The sequence below is a fragment of the Papio anubis genome, chromosome 10 (assembly GCF_008728515.1).
Source record: "Papio anubis isolate 15944 chromosome 10, Panubis1.0, whole genome shotgun sequence".
Taxonomy (NCBI): domain Eukaryota; kingdom Metazoa; phylum Chordata; class Mammalia; order Primates; family Cercopithecidae; genus Papio; species Papio anubis.
Window position 1 is genome coordinate 3,657,853 of NC_044985.1, and position 17,900 is coordinate 3,675,752.

At 46.3% G+C, this 17,900-nt stretch overlaps 1 protein-coding gene and 1 long non-coding RNA gene across 6 annotated transcripts in view; one reads left to right on the forward strand and one right to left on the reverse strand.

Annotated features, from left to right (window-relative positions):
- GYPC (glycophorin C (Gerbich blood group)) overlaps window positions 1-2,384 on the reverse strand; it is a 40,811-nt gene extending 38,427 nt beyond the window's left edge. For all 4 annotated transcript variants that reach the window (XM_021923482.1, XM_009185090.1, XM_021923481.2 and 1 more), the window contains exon 1: window positions 2,199-2,384. In XM_021923482.1, the coding sequence (XP_021779174.1) occupies window positions 2,199-2,247 (49 nt within the window). In that variant the 5' untranslated portion in view covers window positions 2,248-2,384. The remainder of the gene's footprint in view (window positions 1-2,198) is intronic.
- LOC103877322 overlaps window positions 1-17,900 on the forward strand; it is a 32,893-nt gene that overhangs the window by 5,148 nt on the left and 9,845 nt on the right. Inside the window, exon 2 of one of the 2 annotated variants that reach the window (XR_002516013.2) lies at window positions 6,679-6,860. This is a non-coding gene — a long non-coding RNA (uncharacterized LOC103877322). The remainder of the gene's footprint in view (window positions 1-6,678; window positions 6,861-17,900) is intronic. The other variant, XR_004176452.1, reaches the window with a different exon arrangement.

Below are 17,900 nucleotides of genomic sequence, written 5' to 3' on the forward strand. Positions count from 1 at the left end.
CACCCGAAGAGGCAAACTGACTTGGCTTGGCCCAGCCTCTCACCCCTGTGGAGGGGACCTCTTCCTACTCATTGCAGACGGGTTCACTTGTTCCCATCACAAGCGCAGAATGCCTTGTACTTCCCACCCCTTTGCTCCCCAGGGAGCTCTGCAAGTCCCCAGAAATACTTGCCCAACCACTGGCACCCTTGGCAAGGTCCAGCTGCTGACCACCAGCGCCCTGCGACTCCCAGTGCCCGTGACGTCTGGAGGAACTGAGCAATGGCTGAGGTGGAATTTCATTTGGCACTTAATGCAATCCTCTGCTTCTGCCAGAGGCGGTGTATTCTATATAAAGCTGCCAAACCTGGCCGTCTTCTCACTGAGCCTTGACCCCTTCCATCCAAGGGCAAGGCCACGGATCGCTGTGCATGACTCCCGCGCAGTAAATGTGGCATTGGGACCTAGCCCAGCTGAGCTGAGCAAAGCAGGCCTGCCTGGCGGAAGTGGGTCCTCTCCACTCTAACCTCTGGCTCTGATGAGCAGCGGCTACATAAACTGAGACAGGATATAGACACATCCTGCCTGAGTTAGCAGCAAGAAATAGCCGCCCCCCTTCCGCCCCCCCCCACCCCCCTGCCGTTCTCGCACAGCAGGGATCCTGCCATAAATCAGTCCGCAGTCTAAAGCGGAATGGCTTGCAAGCAAGGGCTGCGCCGCTGTTTGTCTCCCAAGGCAAGTGTTGAAGGTCTGAAACCTGAGTCCTGGAGAACTGCTTGAGCGGCTGGGCTGGGCTGGGCACGGGGGCGGGGGTCAGGCAAGCCCATCCTCTTTAGACATGGGAATGCCTGTCAGCTTCACCTCCTCAGTGCCTGAATTGGAATAATGACAGTGGCTTCTGTCCCTTTAACCCAGGACCCGCCATATACACACACACAAACACGTGCTCAAGTTACACACACACACGTAAACTCCGGGAACCACAGTCTCATGTACAATGATATAAACATGCCCAGCACGGATCCAGCACTTATGATGTGTCAGTCTCTGTGCCGGGACATTGACACGGACTTCTTACTGCTGGATGAGGAATCTCCTGTTATTATTCCTACTTTGCAGATGAGGAAACTGGAGCTAAGAGAGGCTGCCTTGTTTAGAGGCAGTGCAGTGATCCCAGTGCAGACTGAGGGGCCTCGCTCTCAAGTACCATTGATGCTCGCACACTCCCAGGCCGACCCAAGCACAACCACGGGCGCGCGGAGTGCCGTGTACACACGTAGACCGAAGCTACGCTCCTCCATGCCAAGCTCCAGGCTCAGGCAGGGTGAGGGTTGAGGCCTCACAACTCCCTGGATTTCAAAGACTTGTAAAAGAGTTGGTGTCTCCAATACCCATATCATCATCGTATCAATAAGGTAACATTATCACATGATAGGCTCAGGCTCTCTCCTCTCTGACAGACTCTAAGAATAAGACCGCGGCAGGGTGGGGGATAAGAGGGATATGCATTAGGTTTTTAGGTAAAATAAAATGGTAGTTATTATTGCAAAAGTAACAGCAGAGGAAGAGGGCAGAGAGAGGCCCAGCAATGTTTCCAACCACCTACAAAGACTTTCATCGCATATGATTTCCTGTCAGCAAGAAAACGTGATGGTTTAAAAGAGAAAGAAAACAAGCAGCGAGGAATGACAAATCCCCAAAGGACCCAGGCCGCAGGATTCCCCCGCATCTGTGTGCCTTTGCGGCGCCCAGCGGAGCGAGCAAGTCCCTGGGCAAGGCTGGAGTTGCCTGGAGTTCACCAGAGCCTGCCCGGTCGGCCCCTGGCTGGGGGAGCAGCACAGACGCAACTTGTGATGTGGACTCTTCCCTAACTGTTCTTTAGGGGGACAGTGCTGGCCCCACACATTCCACATGCCCCGCACAAAGAAACAGAAAGCGGGCGACACGCCCTGGGCGGGCGGGCTGGCGGCCTCTCCAGCTCGGGGCGCGTGGAGGCTGCGCGTCGCCGTCCGGGACGCGGGACAGGGACTCCGCGCAGCCCAGGCGCCGGGGAACCGGGGCTGGAGTCGGGGATCTGAGCCCAGCGGGCGCCTCCTCCGCCTGGAGGCCGGGCACGGACCGGGACACCCGGGAGTCCGTGACCGCGGCTCGGCCCCTGGCTGCTGCGGGCCGCGGCCTCCAGTGGGTCCCCAGGACCCCTCCCCACGGCGGGTACTCACCGAGGCTGAGTGGCCGCGCCGTGCCGTTGGGGCTGCTCGTCCTGGGCATCAGCCCGGGCAGAGACCGCGGGGAAGGGCCGGACCGGGCCGGGCCGGGGGAGGGTCGCGCTCCCGGGCTCCTGACCCTCAGCCGAGAGAGGAAGCGGCACCTGGGTCACACTCCTCCCGCGCGGGCCGAGGGGAGGGGCTCTGGCCCGGAGATAGGCAGACTTCATTTTTTTTCTGCAGACTTGGCTAGTGGGGTTTCCACCCTTTTTTTTTTTTTTTTTGAACACACACCCGCCCACTTCTGAACTCTTCTTTGCTCCAACTTTCCTGCGCAAGAACCACGCTTTTCTAACCGTTTCTCTTTCCATCTGCCACTACCGGATACAGAGGTTGTGGTTGAGAATTCCCCCTGGAGTGCAGGGAAAACTCTCCAATGTGTCAAGATGGCCTGGCCCAGCACTGTCGGGAATGGTGACCAAATAGGGCAGACCTGTGTTGAAATCTTGGCTGGCTGCGCCGCTGGATAGCTGGGCGGCCTCTCTGAGCTAGCCACGGGGCATTTGTCCCTGGAGAGAGTCCCTGTCTTGTTGGCCTTTGGGGGCCCTGTACCCATGGATGGGGTGTTGAGCAAAGATCGTTCCAAAACAGGAAGAATTGCTGGACAAGGGTTGTGATTTGTTCCCATTGCTTTTGTGTGAAGCTGCCAGACACAGTGCAGTTTGTGAATTCGCTCTACTTTTGCCATGAAAACCTCCACAAGGATTTCGTTACACACCTTGGTTGGTTAAATGCAGTCAACTGGCACCACCTACAAAAAAGTGTATCATAGCATTATCTGCCCCTTCTGCCCAGAGACAAGGGCAGGGAACTTGAGGCCCTTGCTTTAAATCCCCGCCCAGGGGAACACCCTGTGCTTCTCCTGTGTGATATCTGAACCGTCCTGTGCTGCTTTTCTTTTTTTTTTTTAAATTGTACTTTATGTTCTAGGGTACATGTGCACAACGTGCAGGTTTGTTACATATATATACTTGTGCCATGTTGGTGTGCTGCACCCATTAACTCGCCATTTACATTAGGTATGTCTCCTAATGCTATCCCTCCCCCTCCCGCCACCCCACCACAGGCCCAGGTGTGTGATGTTCCCCTTCCTGTGTTCAAGTGTTCTCATTGTTCAGTTCCCACCTGTGAGTGAGAACATGCGGTGTTTGGTTTTCTGTTCTTGTGTTAGTTTGCTGAGAATGATGGTTTCCAGCTGCATCCATGTCCCTACAAAGGACATGAACTCATCCTTTTTTATGGCTGCATAGTATTCCATGATGTGTATGTGCCACATTTTCTTAATCCAGTCTGTCATTGATGGTTATTTGGGTTGGTTCCAAGTCTTTGCTATTGTGAATAGTGCCGCAATAAACATATGTACTTTATAGTTCCCCAAGCACTTTTGTGACGCCCTCGTCTCCCCTACCTTCTGCCATTAAGGCCTGTCCTGCACAATCCAGAGAGCCAGGCCAGTTGTCTGTACAATGTATGGGCAGTGCCTTTGGGGCTGTCATCTGCATTGAATACAATGAGAGGCTGAGCCCTGGAGATGTGCAACACTGAGGCTTTGCTCACCTCTACCTGGGCTGCACAAACTCCAGGCCTTCTTGACGCAGTGGGAAAGCACTTATGATTCACTTTAGTTAGATCATGAAGAACCCCCGATGCTGACAGATCTTTAGTCCAACTGCCATGTGCAGCACAGCCATGTTGAATTGAAATAAACTCCTCACAGAATGCCCTGAGTCTTGATTTCCTCATCTATAAAATGGAGGCAAGAACACCTGCATTCCAGGGTTTTACAGAGGCAGTGATTGTAGAATCACAGTGGGAACAGAAAAGGCATTTAATAAACAGAAACGAGCAATGATTAATTCATTTATTTTTATTTTTTATTTTCTGAGACGGAGTTTTTGCTCTTGTTGCCCAGGCTGGAGTGCAATGGCATGATCTCGGCTCACCACAACCTCCGCCTCCTGGGTTCAAGCAATTTTCCTGCCTCAACCTCCCAAGTACCCGGGATTACAAGCCTGTGCCTCCACGCCTGGCTAATTTTGTATTTTTAGTAGAGACAGGGTTTCTCCATGTTGGTCAGACTGGTCTCGAACTCCCGACCTCAGGTGATCCGCCCGCCTTGGCCTTCCAAAGTGCTGGGATTATAGGCGTGAGCCACCGCGCCCATGATTAACAGTTTAACTTTTTTTTTTTTTTTTTTTGGTAATACATACATTTATGTCTAGGTGGAACAGTAGTCCGCCTCCCCTGTCCTGAGAGAAAATAACTTTAATTATCTGAAATGCAGCTGGAAAGTTGGAAAGAAGCAGAAAGTCCTGCCAGGTAACAAAGAATAAGTCATTAGGTCATTGCAGAACACTTAGAGACTTTTACAGACTCATTTAGAACCTACTGGCCTTAGACATAATCATAAGCGATTTCCTTAATTTCTTAGGGTAGGACGGGTTGAAGGTATCAAAATGTTCCAGAGAATTCCTTACAGAAAAGCCAAAAAAATTAATAAACTGACTAAACAGCGAAAATTGAAAGCCCCACAAACTGCAGAGGTCAGATACAAGAACGAAGTAGCATTTGTTACAGAACTAAAACAATCTCAGCTCCAGCCATCACTGGAGGATGTGACAGTTCCTTGTGCTATTAAAGAGCCAGGGCTTTGGAACTCAATCTGGGTTAGTTACTCTCCTGCCTACTAGTTGTGTAACCTTCAGCATTTTACTTTCTTTCTCTGAGCCTCAATTTTCTCATCCTGGAAATTGGAGCAATCTGCAAAGTTAGGCTGTTGTGAGTAATATATTCGATATTAATGGGGTAATTACAATGAAAGTACACTGGAGTTACTTAAAGATACTGGCCCCCTTCCTCCTCTAACACATACTTTGTTTATAGTAAGGACCCCAGGTCATTTGAAAAAGAAAGTAAATAGTGTTTCATAGTGTGTAGCAAATTATCTAGCAGGGAAACATTTGATATATTTTGGAAAATTTAACTATAAAAGCATCTAATGTTAAATAAATGACTGTTATTTGAAGAAGGGAAAATAATCATATAAAAAATTTAATTATATGACAACAGTCTGACATTAAGTCAAGAAATGCATCATTAGTGTGTCTTCATGTGTTGGATATTTATTCATGAAGTTAAAAAAACTCAGCTGTATCTTGCAACAAAAAACCAGTTCTTATCTTGTCTAGTTCCCATAAATACTCTTAAACAGAATATTGCCAGGAGTCCATTGTAAAGATGACAGCCTAGAGGTTCAGAGCAGTGACAAGAACTTGCTCTGCAGTGCAGGCGGGATTGATGGTTCTAGCTGTGTCTTCATTGACTGTACTGTGGCTGATACAAGCTGCAGAGCCCTCCAAGGTGTGAGATGGTGTGATCCAGTCCTGGGAGGTGAATTTTCTCTTCGTCTTCAGGGAAGAAACTGCTCATGGGAAACTGCCCTCCAAATCTTCAGTGCTAGTTCCTTATTGGGAGCAGGGTTGGAGGTCCCCTGCTGCTGTTGCTGTCTCCTGGGTGAACCCTTACAGACAGTGGTGGGTAGATGTTACTTGAGCCCTTTAATGAAAGGTTTTGCCCCTCATCACAGTAACACATGCTTTTAGTGCAAAAAGAAAAAAAAAATAAATAGAGAAAAAGCCAAAAAGATACCTAAACCCTAAGAATTGCTGGCAATCTCTAGCACATTAAAGCTATTTACCTTTAGTCTTTTTTATGCATTTATGAATATTTGCTTTATATTCTTGAGATTTTACTGAATGTGGGATTTCAAGTGCTGAGCTTTTACTACCAAACATTATGTCACGAGCATTTTCTCATATAAAAGTAGAAAAGCTCTTTAACTCATTTTAATTACTAGGTTGTTTCCTTTTCTTTGCTAGTTGAATAGTGCTGTGATAAACCATATGAACTTAAATATCTGGATTTCATAAGTTTTTCCTTAGCGTATATTCCGACAAGCAGAATTACTCAATCAAAGGTTAGAAGTGTATTTAAAGCTTTTGATACATTCATAAGTTGTGGCTGTAACCTTTACTTTCTTTCCAATCAAGAGTACCAGTGTTTATCTCAGAGTCTCTTGCCAGAACTAAACAGTAACTTTAAAATCATAGTTAATTCTGTAGATAAGCAACATATGTAGTTATTTGTGTTAGCATTTTCTTTGATTACCAGAGAGGCCGAATATGCAGTCACATGCTTATTTATAAATCGCAGGTTCTTCTAGGTGACTATTTTATTCACACTGTTTCCTCATTTGGAGGTGTGGTAGTTAACACTGAATGTCAACTTGATTGGATTGAAGGATACAAAATATTAATCCTGGGTATGTCTGTGAGGGTGTTGCCAAAAGAGATTATTAACATTTGGGTCAGTGGGCTGGGGAAGGTAATCCACCTTAATCTGGTGGGCACCATCTAATCAGCCTCCATCTGATCAGCAGGCAGAAAAACGTGAAAACAAGGAATGGATCTGGCCTCCCAGCCTACATCTTTCTCCCGAACGTCAGACTTTCTGCCCTCGAACGTCAGACTCCAAGTTCTTCAGTTTGGGGACTTGGACTGGCTCTCCTTCCTCCTCAGCTTGCAGACAGCCTATTGTGGGACCTTGTGATCATGTAAGGTAATGCTTAATAAGCTCCACTATATATATATACATACACACACACACACATATATAAGTCATATATATACATATATACAAGTATATATATATACATACATACACACACATATATGTCATATATATACATATATACAAGTATATATATACACATATACACACACACACACACACACACATATATACATATATATATATATATATAGAGAGAGAGAGATCCTATTAGTTCTGTCCCTCTAAAAGAACCTTGACTAATACAAATTTTGGTACCAGGAGTGGTTCTAGAGGAACAGAATATTAAGGATGGAGTTCTTTCATTGGTTTGGGGGTTTCTGGAGTTGGCTGCTTAAGATGATTAGACCCCAAAATGCTAAGGACTCTATTTTTAATAGCATGGAGAACACTGAGAGTCCTTGGCATGAACTGTTTAGAGAGTTATGCAAAATAAATGCATTTGACACTCCTGACTCACTGCTCGTAAGAGGCAAGGAGTTTAGTGACTTTATACATAATACCTTTCATCATATGTGGAGAAACAAGGAACATAATGAAGCTGGTTGGTTGCTCCTAAGTTTAGGGACAAAGCGATGAAAGAAAATGATGAACTCAGGGATTCTGTCACCTGGTTTCAGAAGCAGATACTGAGCCTCAAATCTGCTAATATTGCCCTGAGTGAGAGTCTTAACTTCTGTAGAGAAATAACTGAAATTGTGGAAACACAGACACAAGCTCTTATCACACTAGTGGCTGACCTGCAACGAAAGATACATGCACAGCCTCACCAGGTGTCTACTGTTAGAGTGAGGGCATTGATTGGAAAAGAATGGTACCCTGCAACTTGGAATGGGGACATGTGGGAGGACCCTGATGAAGCCGGGGGCACTGAATTAGTAATCTCTGATGAACCTTTTTTGCCAGAAGGAGCAGCTTCCCCATCCCCAGTAGTGGCAACATCCCCTCTCCCACCCATGCTGCTATCAGCCTTTCCACCTTTGTCTGAAGAGAGAAATCCTGTGCTATCTGAAGCAACAGTGATTGTCTCCCCTGAGACAGTTGCCAGGCAAAATAACGTTGATTCTCCTCAGAAGCCACCCCCAACATCTCTGTTTGCTTCTAGGCCTGTAACTAGACTAAAGTCTTGGTGGGCCCCTGGAGGTGAAGTTCTGAGTGTGACCCATGAGGAGGTGCACTACATTCGAAAAGAACTGCTTGAGTTCTTTAATGTATGTAAACTGCAATCTGGAGAACAGGCATGGGAATGGATATTAAGGGTGTGGGATGATGGTGGAAGGAACATAAGAGTTGAATCAGGCTGAATTTATTGATTTGGGCCCACTAAGTAGGGACTTTGCATTTAATATTGAAGCTTGGAGAGTTAAAAAAAAGTTATCATAGTTTATTGACTTGGTTAGCTGAAGTATGGATTAAAAGATGGCCCATTGTGAGTGAGCTGGAAATGCCTGATTTCCCTTGGTTTAATGTAGAGGAAGGGATCCAAAGGCTTAGGGAGATTGCGATGGCAAAGTGGATTAGTCACTTTAGACCTGCTCATCCCAGCTGGGAGGGTTTAGAAGATACACTCTTGACCAATTTCTTGAGAAATAGATTTTTGAGGGCAGCACCTGCATCTTTGAAGAGCTCTGTATTGCTCTTCTCTGTATGTCAGATCTAACTGTAGGAACCACAGTCACTCAGCTACAAAATTTAAATACAATGGGAATAATTGGATCCCGAGGTGGCAGGGCCCAAGTGGCAGCACTCAACTGTCAAAGGCAAGATGGCCATAGCTACTGTAATGGACAGCAGAAACAAAGCGACAATAAGAATGGTCTGAATTGTGTAGAGCTCTGGCATTGTCTAAATAATCATGGTGTTCCTAGAAGTGCAATTGATAGGAAGCCTACTGCATTCCTACTTAAATTATACAAACAGAAAATTTCTAGGTCAAATGGACAAAATACTAATTTGAATTATGAAACGAGAGAATCATGGTCCCTCAATCAGTTTCCAGACTTGAGCCAGTTTATAGACCCAGAACCCCTTGAATGAAGGGGAGGCCGGGTCCCCTTGATGAAGGACCCCACTACATTACTGACAGTTTATACAATGAATCTTTCTCCCATCCTTTCCCAAGGAGACCTCTAGCCTTTTACCAGGGTGACTGTGCACTGGGGAAAGGGAAATGATCAGACATTTCAGGGACTACTAGACACTGGCTCTGAACTGATGTTGATTCCAGGGGACCCAAACTGTCATTGTGGTTCTCCAGTTAAAGTAGGAGCTTATGGAGGTCAGGTAATTAATGGGGTTTTAGCTCAGATTTGACTTACAGTGGGCCCAGTGAGTCCCTGGACTCATCCCTGGTCATTTTCTCTGTGCCAGATTGCAGAATTGGTATAGATATATTTAGCAGCTGGCAGAACCCCCACATTGGCTACCTGACTGGTAGGGTGAGGGCTATTATTGTGGAAAAGGCCAAATGGAAGCCATTAGAGCTGCCACTACCTAGAAAAATAGCAAATCAAAAAAGAATACCACATCCCTGCAGGGATTGTGGAGATTAGTGCCACCATCAAGGACTTAAAAGACGCAGGGGTGGTGATTCCCACAACATCCTCATTCAACTCTCCCATTTGGCTTGTGCAGAAGACAGATAGATCTTGGAGAATGACAGTGGATTATCGTAAGCTTAACCAAGTGGTGACTCCAATTGCAGCTGCTCTACCAGATGTGGTTTCATTGCTTGAGTAAATTAACACGTCTCCTGGTACCTGGTATGCAGCCATTGACTTGGCAAATGCCTTTTTCTCCATTCCTGTCCATAAGGCCCACCTAAGGCAATTTGCCTTCAGCTGTTAAGGCCAGCAATATACCTTTACTATCCTACATCGGGGTATATCAACTCTCCGGCTTTGTGTCATAATATTATTCAGAGATACCTTGATCACTTTTTGCTTCTGCAAGATATCACACTGGTCCCTTACATTTATGACATTATGCTGATTGGATCCAGTGAGCAAGAAGTAGCAAACACACAGGACTTATTGGTAAGACATTTGTGTGCCAAAGGATGGGAAATAAATTTGACTAAAATTCAGGGAACTTCTACCTCACTAAAATTTCTTGGAGTCCAGTGGTGTGGGGCCTGTCAAGATATTCCTTCTTAGATAAAGGATAAGTTGCTGCATTTAGCCCCTCCTACAACCAAGAAAGAGGCACAACATCTAGTGGGCCTCTTTGGATTTTGGAGGCAACACATTCCTCATTTGGGTGTGTTACTCTGGCCCATTTATTAAGTGACCTGAAAGGCTGCCAGTTTTGAGTGGGGTCCAGAACAGGAGAAGGCTCTGCAACAGGTCCAGGCTGCTGTGCAAGCTGCTCTGCCACTTGTGCTATATGACCCAGCAGATCCAATGGTGCTTGAGATGTTAGCCTTTGGGAAGCTCCATAGGTAAATCATGGTGGAAGCCTCTAGGATTTTGGATCAAGGCCCTGCCGTCTCCTGCAGATAGCTACTCTCCTTTTGAGAGACAGCACTTGGCCTGTTACTGGGCTTTGGTGGAAACTGAGCATTTGACCATGGGTTATTGAGTCACCATGTGACCTGAACTGCCTGCCATGAACTGAGTGATTTCTGACCCATCTAGCCATAAAGTGGGTCATGCACAGCAGCATTCCATCATCAAATGGAAGTGATATATACGTGATCAGGTTCGAGCAGGTCCTGAAGGCACAAGTGAGTTACATGAGGAAGTGGCTCAAATGTCCATGGTCTCCTCTACTGCCACCCTGCCTTCTCTCCCCAAGCCTGCACTGATGGCCTCATAAGGAGTTCCCTAGGATCAGGTGACAGAGGAAGAGAAGACTAAGGCCTGGTTCACAGATGGTTCTGCACGATATGTAGGCACCACCCAAAAGTGGAGAGCTGTATAGCACTACAGCCCCTTTCTAGGACATCCTTGAAGGACAACAATGAAGGGAAATCTTCCCAGTGGGCAGAACTTCAAGCAGTACACCTGGTTGTGCACTTTGCCTGAAACGAGAAATAGTCAGATGTGTGATTACATACTGATTCGTGGGCTGTAGCCAACAGTTGGACTGGATGGTCAGGAATTTGGAAGAAACATGACTGGAAAATTGGTGACAAAGAAATTTGGAGAAGAGGTAAGGGAATGGACCTCTCTGAGTGGTCAAAAACTGTGAAGATATTTGTATCCCATGTGAGTGCTCACCAACGGGTGACCTTAGCAGAGGAGAAGTTTAATAATCAAGTGGATAGGATGACTCGTTTTGTGGACTCCACTCAGCCTCTTTCCCCAGCCATCCCTGTCATTGCCCAATGGGCCCTTGAACAAACTGGCCATGGTGGCAGGGATGGAAGTTAAGCATGGGTTCAGCAACATGGACTTCCACTCACCAAGGCTGACATGACTACAGCCACTGCTGAGTGCCCAATTTGCCAGTAGCAGAGACGAACATTGAGCCCTCCATATGGCACCATTCCTTGGGGTGACTAGCCAGTTACCTGGTAGCCGGTTGATTATATTGCACCTCTTCCCATCATGGAAAGGATAGAGATTTGTCCTCACTGGAATAGATACTTACTGTGGATATGGGTTAGCCTATCCTGACTGCAATGCTTCTGCCAAGACTACCACCTGTGGACTCACAGAATGCCATATCCACCATCATGGTATTCCACACAGCATTGACTCTGACCAAGGCACTCATTTTACAGCTAAAAAAGTGTAGCAGTGGGCTCATTCTCATGGAATTCACTGGTCTTACCATGTTCCCCATCATCCTGAAGCAGCTGGATTGATAGAATGGTAGAATGGCCTTCTGAAGTCACAATTACAATGCCAACTAGGTGACAATACTTGGCAGGGCTGGGGCAAAGTTCTCCAGAAGGTCATGTATGCTCTGCATTGGCGTCCAATATATGGTACTATTTCTCCCATAACCAAGATTCACGGGTCCAGGAATCAAGGGGTGGAAGTGGAAATGGCACCACTTACCATCACCCCTCAAAATTTTTGCTTCCTGTTCCCATGACATTACGTTCTGCTGCTAGAGGTCTTAGTTCCAGAGGGAGGAACAGTGCCACCAGGAGACACAAGAATGATTCCATTAAACTGGAAGTTAAGATCGCACCTGGACACTTTGGGATCCTCCTACCTTTAAGTCAACAGGCTAAGAAGGGAGTTACCGTGTTGGCTGGGGTGATTGACCCGGACTACCAAGATGAAATCAGTCTACTCCTTCACAACAGAGGTATGGGAGAGTGTGCATGGAATACAGGAGATCTATTAGGGTGTCTTAGTATTACCATGCCCTGTGATTAAGATCAATGGGAAACTACAACAGCTCAATTCAGGCAGGACTACAGATGTCCCAGACCCCTCAGGAAAGGTTTGGGTCACTCCACTAGCAAAAACAACATGACCTGCTGAGGTGCTTGCTGAAGGCGAAGGGAATACAGAATAGGTAGTAGAAGAAGGTAGTCATCAATACCAGCTACGACCACATGACCAGCTGCAGAAACAGGACTGTAATTGTCAGGAATATTTCCTCATTCTTTTGCTAAAAACATATTTGTGTTTGTATACACTTGTACTAAGAAAATACATTCATTTTATTTCCTTTTATCATGTGACATAAGATTTATTGACTTCATATCAACATTTAAGTATTGTTAATTTTATGTAAGAGCATTTGGGTTGGGGATTGGTGCATTTTCGGTTGTATGAAGGATAGTTGTATTATGTTAGATGTAAATATGACCTTATTATTGTCTTTATTTGGAGGTTATGTATGATAGATGTGTATACATTCAAGTGGACTAGGGGTGAACTTATGATGGCTAATACTGAGTGTCAACTTGATTGGATTGATGCATAAAATGTATTAATCCTGGGTGTGTCTGTGTGGGTGTTCCAAAAGAGATTAACATTTGAGTCAGTGGGCTGGGGAAAGCAGATCCACCCTTAATCTGGTGGACACAATCTAATCATCTCCCAGTGAATGTAAAGCAGGCAGAAAAATGTAAAAAGGAGAGATGGGCCTAGCCTCCCAGCCTACATCTTTCACCCATGCTGGATGCCTCCTGCCCTCGAACATCAGACTCCAAGTTCTTCAGTTTTGGTACTGGCTTTCCTTGCTCCTCAGCTTGCAGACAGCCTATTGTGGGACCTTGCCATCATATAAGTTAATACTTAATAAACTTTGCTCTCTCCTCTCTCTCTCTCTCTCTCTCTCTCTCTCTCTCTCTCTCTCTCTCTATATATATATATATATATGTGTGTGTGTGTATATTCATTCTACTAGTTCTGTCCCTCTAACAGAACCCTGACTAATACAGAAGGAGTGGCAAATGTTTTTCTTTTTGATTTATGTGAACTTTTTATATGCAAAAGAAAACATCACCTTTTCATGTGTATTGCACATATCTTCTCTTTTGGCCTTCTTCTGGTTCTTTTCAATTAACACAGAAACATAGTTTGATTTACATGATTGGTAAGTTGGTAGCTTTTAAGAAAACCCAAGTCCAGCTATGCACATTTTATGATGGATGTGGACAAGAAGGAGAAGTTTATTTTGTTCATGCTGCCATAGGCTCCTTCTAAAGAGGTGGACAGTAGGAGGTGGGGACTGTCGAGGGTGGGGACAGAGAGACAGCCTTGTATCTGATCTAGACACAGAGAGGTTAGTGGCCACTGTCACGCGTGTCCGTGTGAAGAGATGACCAAACAGGCTTTATGTGAGCAACAAGGCTGTTTATTTCACCTGGGTGCAGGCGAGCTGAGTCTGAAAAGAGAGTCAGCAAAGCGTGGTGGGTTTATCATTAGTTCTTACAGGTTTTGGGATAGGCGGTGGAGTTAGGAGCAATGTTTTGCGGGCAGGGGGTGGATCTCACAAAGTACATTCTCAAGGGTGGGGAGAATTACAAAGAACCTTCTTAAGGGTGGGGGCGATTACAAAGTACATTGATCAGTTAGGCTGGGGCAGAAACAAATCACAATGGTGGAATGTCATCCGTTAAGGCTATTTTCACTTCTTTTGTGGATCTTCAATTGCTTCAGGCCATCTGGATGTATACGTGCAGGTCACAGGGGATATGATGGCTTAGCTTGGGCTCAGAGGCCTGACAGTCACAAGCTCCCAGCCTTGGCTGGTCATCTATCCTCCTCTTTCTCAGCAGAATGTTCTTTCTGAGAATTCATTAATGGAGCGGTTTGAAGACTCAGAGGAGTGTCTCCACACAAGGGAGGAGACCTTATCATGCCTGCTCAGACTGAGCTGATAGATCTTCTTTCTTTTAGAAGTTGCTAAAGGTTGGCTCTCACCATGCAAGGCAGATAGATGGGAAACCACTGTAGGGGCCAAGAGAAAACTCCCTTGCCCTCTGAAGGTTCACTGAAAAGTTAACTCGCAAAGGGCAGATTAGCTGGAGAAAAGGTCTACAAGTTTATTTTAACATGCATAGCATAGGAGCATTGTAGAATAATTACCCAATTGACCAATGAGGTACTTCTATATCCTTCTTCTTAGGAGAAGGAGCAATGGGGAAGTGTATTGGTCCATTCTCACATTGCTATAAAGAACTACCTGAGACTGGATCGTTTCTAAAGAAAAGAGCCTTCATTGACTCACAGTTCTGCAGCCTGTACAGGAAGCATGACTGGGGCTTACAGTCATGGCAGAAGGGGAAGCAGGAATGTCTTGCATGACTGGAGAAGGAGGAAGAGAGAGAAAGGGGAGGTGCTACACACTTTTAAACAACCAGAACTTGTGAGAACTCTATCACAAGAACAGAAAGCGGGAAGTCCACCTCCATGATTCAGTCACTTCCTACCAGGGCACTCATCCGACATTGGGGATTACAATTCGACATGTGATTTGGGTGGAGACACAAATCCAACCTCTGTGATTCAGTCACTTCCTACCAGGGCACTCATCCGACATTGGGGATTACAATTCGACATGTGATTTGGGTGGAGACACAAATCCAAACCGTATTAGGAAGTTTGGGTAATTTTAGGAGAGTAGTAAGTGATTTTTAGAGAAATTCAATGGGCTTGAAGAACATACAATGACCTGTCACAAACTGTTGTGCCTGCAGAACAGATCATGGTTTGTGACAAAAGTCTGCCCAGGAGTGTTGATAGACTTCAGTCTTTCTTCCTGCCATGTGAGTTCAGTTAATGAAAGCTCAGGGAAGGGACCAGGGATCATTGCTTTCTTCTTAGGAAGGTTCAGACTTTAGACAGATTAAGGAACTTCAGAGAACAACTTCATCCTGGGCTTTGGGAGAGACAGAGGAGTAAGAGACAGGGGTGTTGGTGGGGAGGTGGGAAAGGGGAAGGCCAGACAGACTTTGAGGCTTCTTCAGTTCAGCCTGTCAAAGGGTCATATTTTGAGGTATCGATTTCTGAGCCCCAACAGCACCCAAGCATTGTGTCCTCGAGGCTGTGGGAGCTGTAGTCTACTCCCCTGACTTCCAGCAGCACCTCATTCAAGGGTAGATCTTTCAGCATCCAGAATGGCCCCCTTCTGGAAGCTTCCTAATGGGCATCTCTAAGAGAACAGGAACAGCATAAAAACCCAATGGGAACACTGGGTGGTCTGGGGTGGGCTGAGACGATGCATAGGCCAGCCTCAACTGCTGGTGTGCGGCAGTTGAGAAAAGTTGGGAAGCTTCAGACTACGGGCAAAAAAAAGAAAAGAAAGAAAGAAAGAAAGAGCCCAGAGAAATGTGAGGCAGAGCTTGAATTTCTAGCAAAAAAGGAGACAACATATAGCAACCTGGGTGGTTCAGATGCTCTAGGAAGTGCGTATTTTTCCCTAAAAATGCATCGCAGCAGGCACAGGATTGTAGGACCCATTTCCTGAGCATATGGGTAGTATTAACTGTCACAGCTAATTGTCACAATAGATGGTGCTTTGTTTTTGTTTGTTTTCCTGTTCGCTCTTCATTTTACAGAAGCTGGGGACCAGAGGGGTGACTCAGTGCCTGAGCTGGAATTCCATCCAGGGCTGTCGCCTTCTAAAGCCCTGCCGTGGCAGTGCTGCCAGCTCACTCTCCTTGGGCACCTTCCCACCTCTCACACCCCTGTGTCCCTGTGGACTCCTGGTGCCACGGCACAGCTGGATGGGGGTGATTCATGCTGGACACCTGAGACACAAGGAGAGGAGGCAGGGAGCTGCTGAAAGAGGTTCAGTTAAAAACTTCCAACAATGAGGGAGTGAGTTGCCAACTTTCAGGAAGCCTTGTTTGGGTCCCAGCCCTTTTCCCTTTGGGTATAAGTTATTGGTATGACACTGAACTAACATATTGCATCTCCAGCTGCTCCCTGCTGAGCACTGGAGCCCACTAAGGCATGAAAGCAGCTCCTCCTTAGGCCTTTGTTGTGGCTTTTTTCTCTTTTTGGCCAACAGGAGAGAGGAATTTGGCAATTATGCAGATGGGGTCTCTCAGAATCCAGCCCTGTGAAGAATAGGTGAAAAGTCTATCTGGGCATGGTGCCCTGAGTAGTCGTCTGGACATGGTATCCTGGGTGTGGAGACTTAGTTTCCTTCTCTGGGGAAGAATTCACCTTCTTTTGTTAATGTAGATACCAGGGAGGGGATTCACGACAATTGAATTTCTTTTGGAGAAACTTCCCAAGGAAAACTTCAGAGAAAGCCCCTCCACGTGCTTTGGGAGAGAAAGAGGATCCAGAGACAGGGGGCAGGGGGACAGTCAGAGAGACCTTGGTTTGAGACTGCTCCTTAGTTCAAAGCGCTCAGCATGCCCCAGTACCACACTTTGGGGTATTATTTTCTGAGCCCCAAGAGCGACCAAGAAGGGGGAACAGAATGGTAATTATGTTTGCCACAATTTTGCTATAAGGTTTGCACAGGTGACCTCACTCAGTTTCCAGAACGGTCTCACAAGCAAGGACAGAGCAGAATTTAGAATGTGGCAGATGTGGCCTCTCGTTCCTGGCTCACCTCCTGCCGCTTTGCTGAGTGACTTTGCCCCCAAGTAGGTTAATGACATCTATGTCTGATGTGCTCTGAAGGGTTGGGGCAGGCTCCCCTGGGAGGTTTGCAGCTTCATTAATGGTGATAAAGACAAAGGCTTCATAACGCTGTAGAAAAAACTAGAAAATACCATGTGAAATAAACGCACATGTGTGGATTAGCTGTGCCATGACCACATCCAGATATAACTACTTCCACACACAGGTGGGAATGGTCATACCAAGGCCATGGGACATGGGTGACTATTTATTTTCTTAACTTTTTTTTTTTTTTTTTCTCATTTATAAGTTCCTTCAAGTATTTGGCTCAAGTTTGTAGATTTAGCATGTGTTGTCCTCTCTCCCTCTTGAAAGCCCATTCCGATTATATAAGGGAATACTGGAAGAAATAAGCTTGCAACGTGCACAGGGGTTCCTCTAGCCACCTGTGAGATTTTTGGGAATTCCTGGCTGCTGGATGGGGTCTGGGAGTGTGCTGAGAGGGAGGCGACAGAGAGCTGGGGACTGCAGCCCAGAGGAAGTCCAGAGGAGGGGTGTGTGTCCATGTGGGGTGTGGGGGTCTAAGACTGCTAGAGCCACAGGGGTCTGGGCTCAGACATGGCTGGTTGGAGGGTGGGGGTCGGAACCGGGGGTGAAGACAAGGATTGAAGATCTCTGCTTGCAGCGGGAGCATATGTATCCTCCCCACTTCCCCACCTCTGGGTACAAAATGTCAGGCAGGCCACAGAAGTTTATCCACAGGGACAAAAAAAGCTTGGATGTCTCTAAGAAATTGTAAGAAAGCCACTAATGTGGGAAGTGAATGCCTCCTGATGTAGTTTGGATGTGTGCCTTGCCCACATCTCATAATGAAACATAATCCCCAATGTTGAAGGCGGGGCCTGGGGGGAGGTGACTGGATTATGGAGTGGGTTTCTCATGAATGGTTTAGCACCATTGCTCTTGGCACTGTCCTCATGATAGTGAGTGAGTCTCCTGAGATCCGGTTCTTTAGAAGTGTGGAGCACCTTCCTAT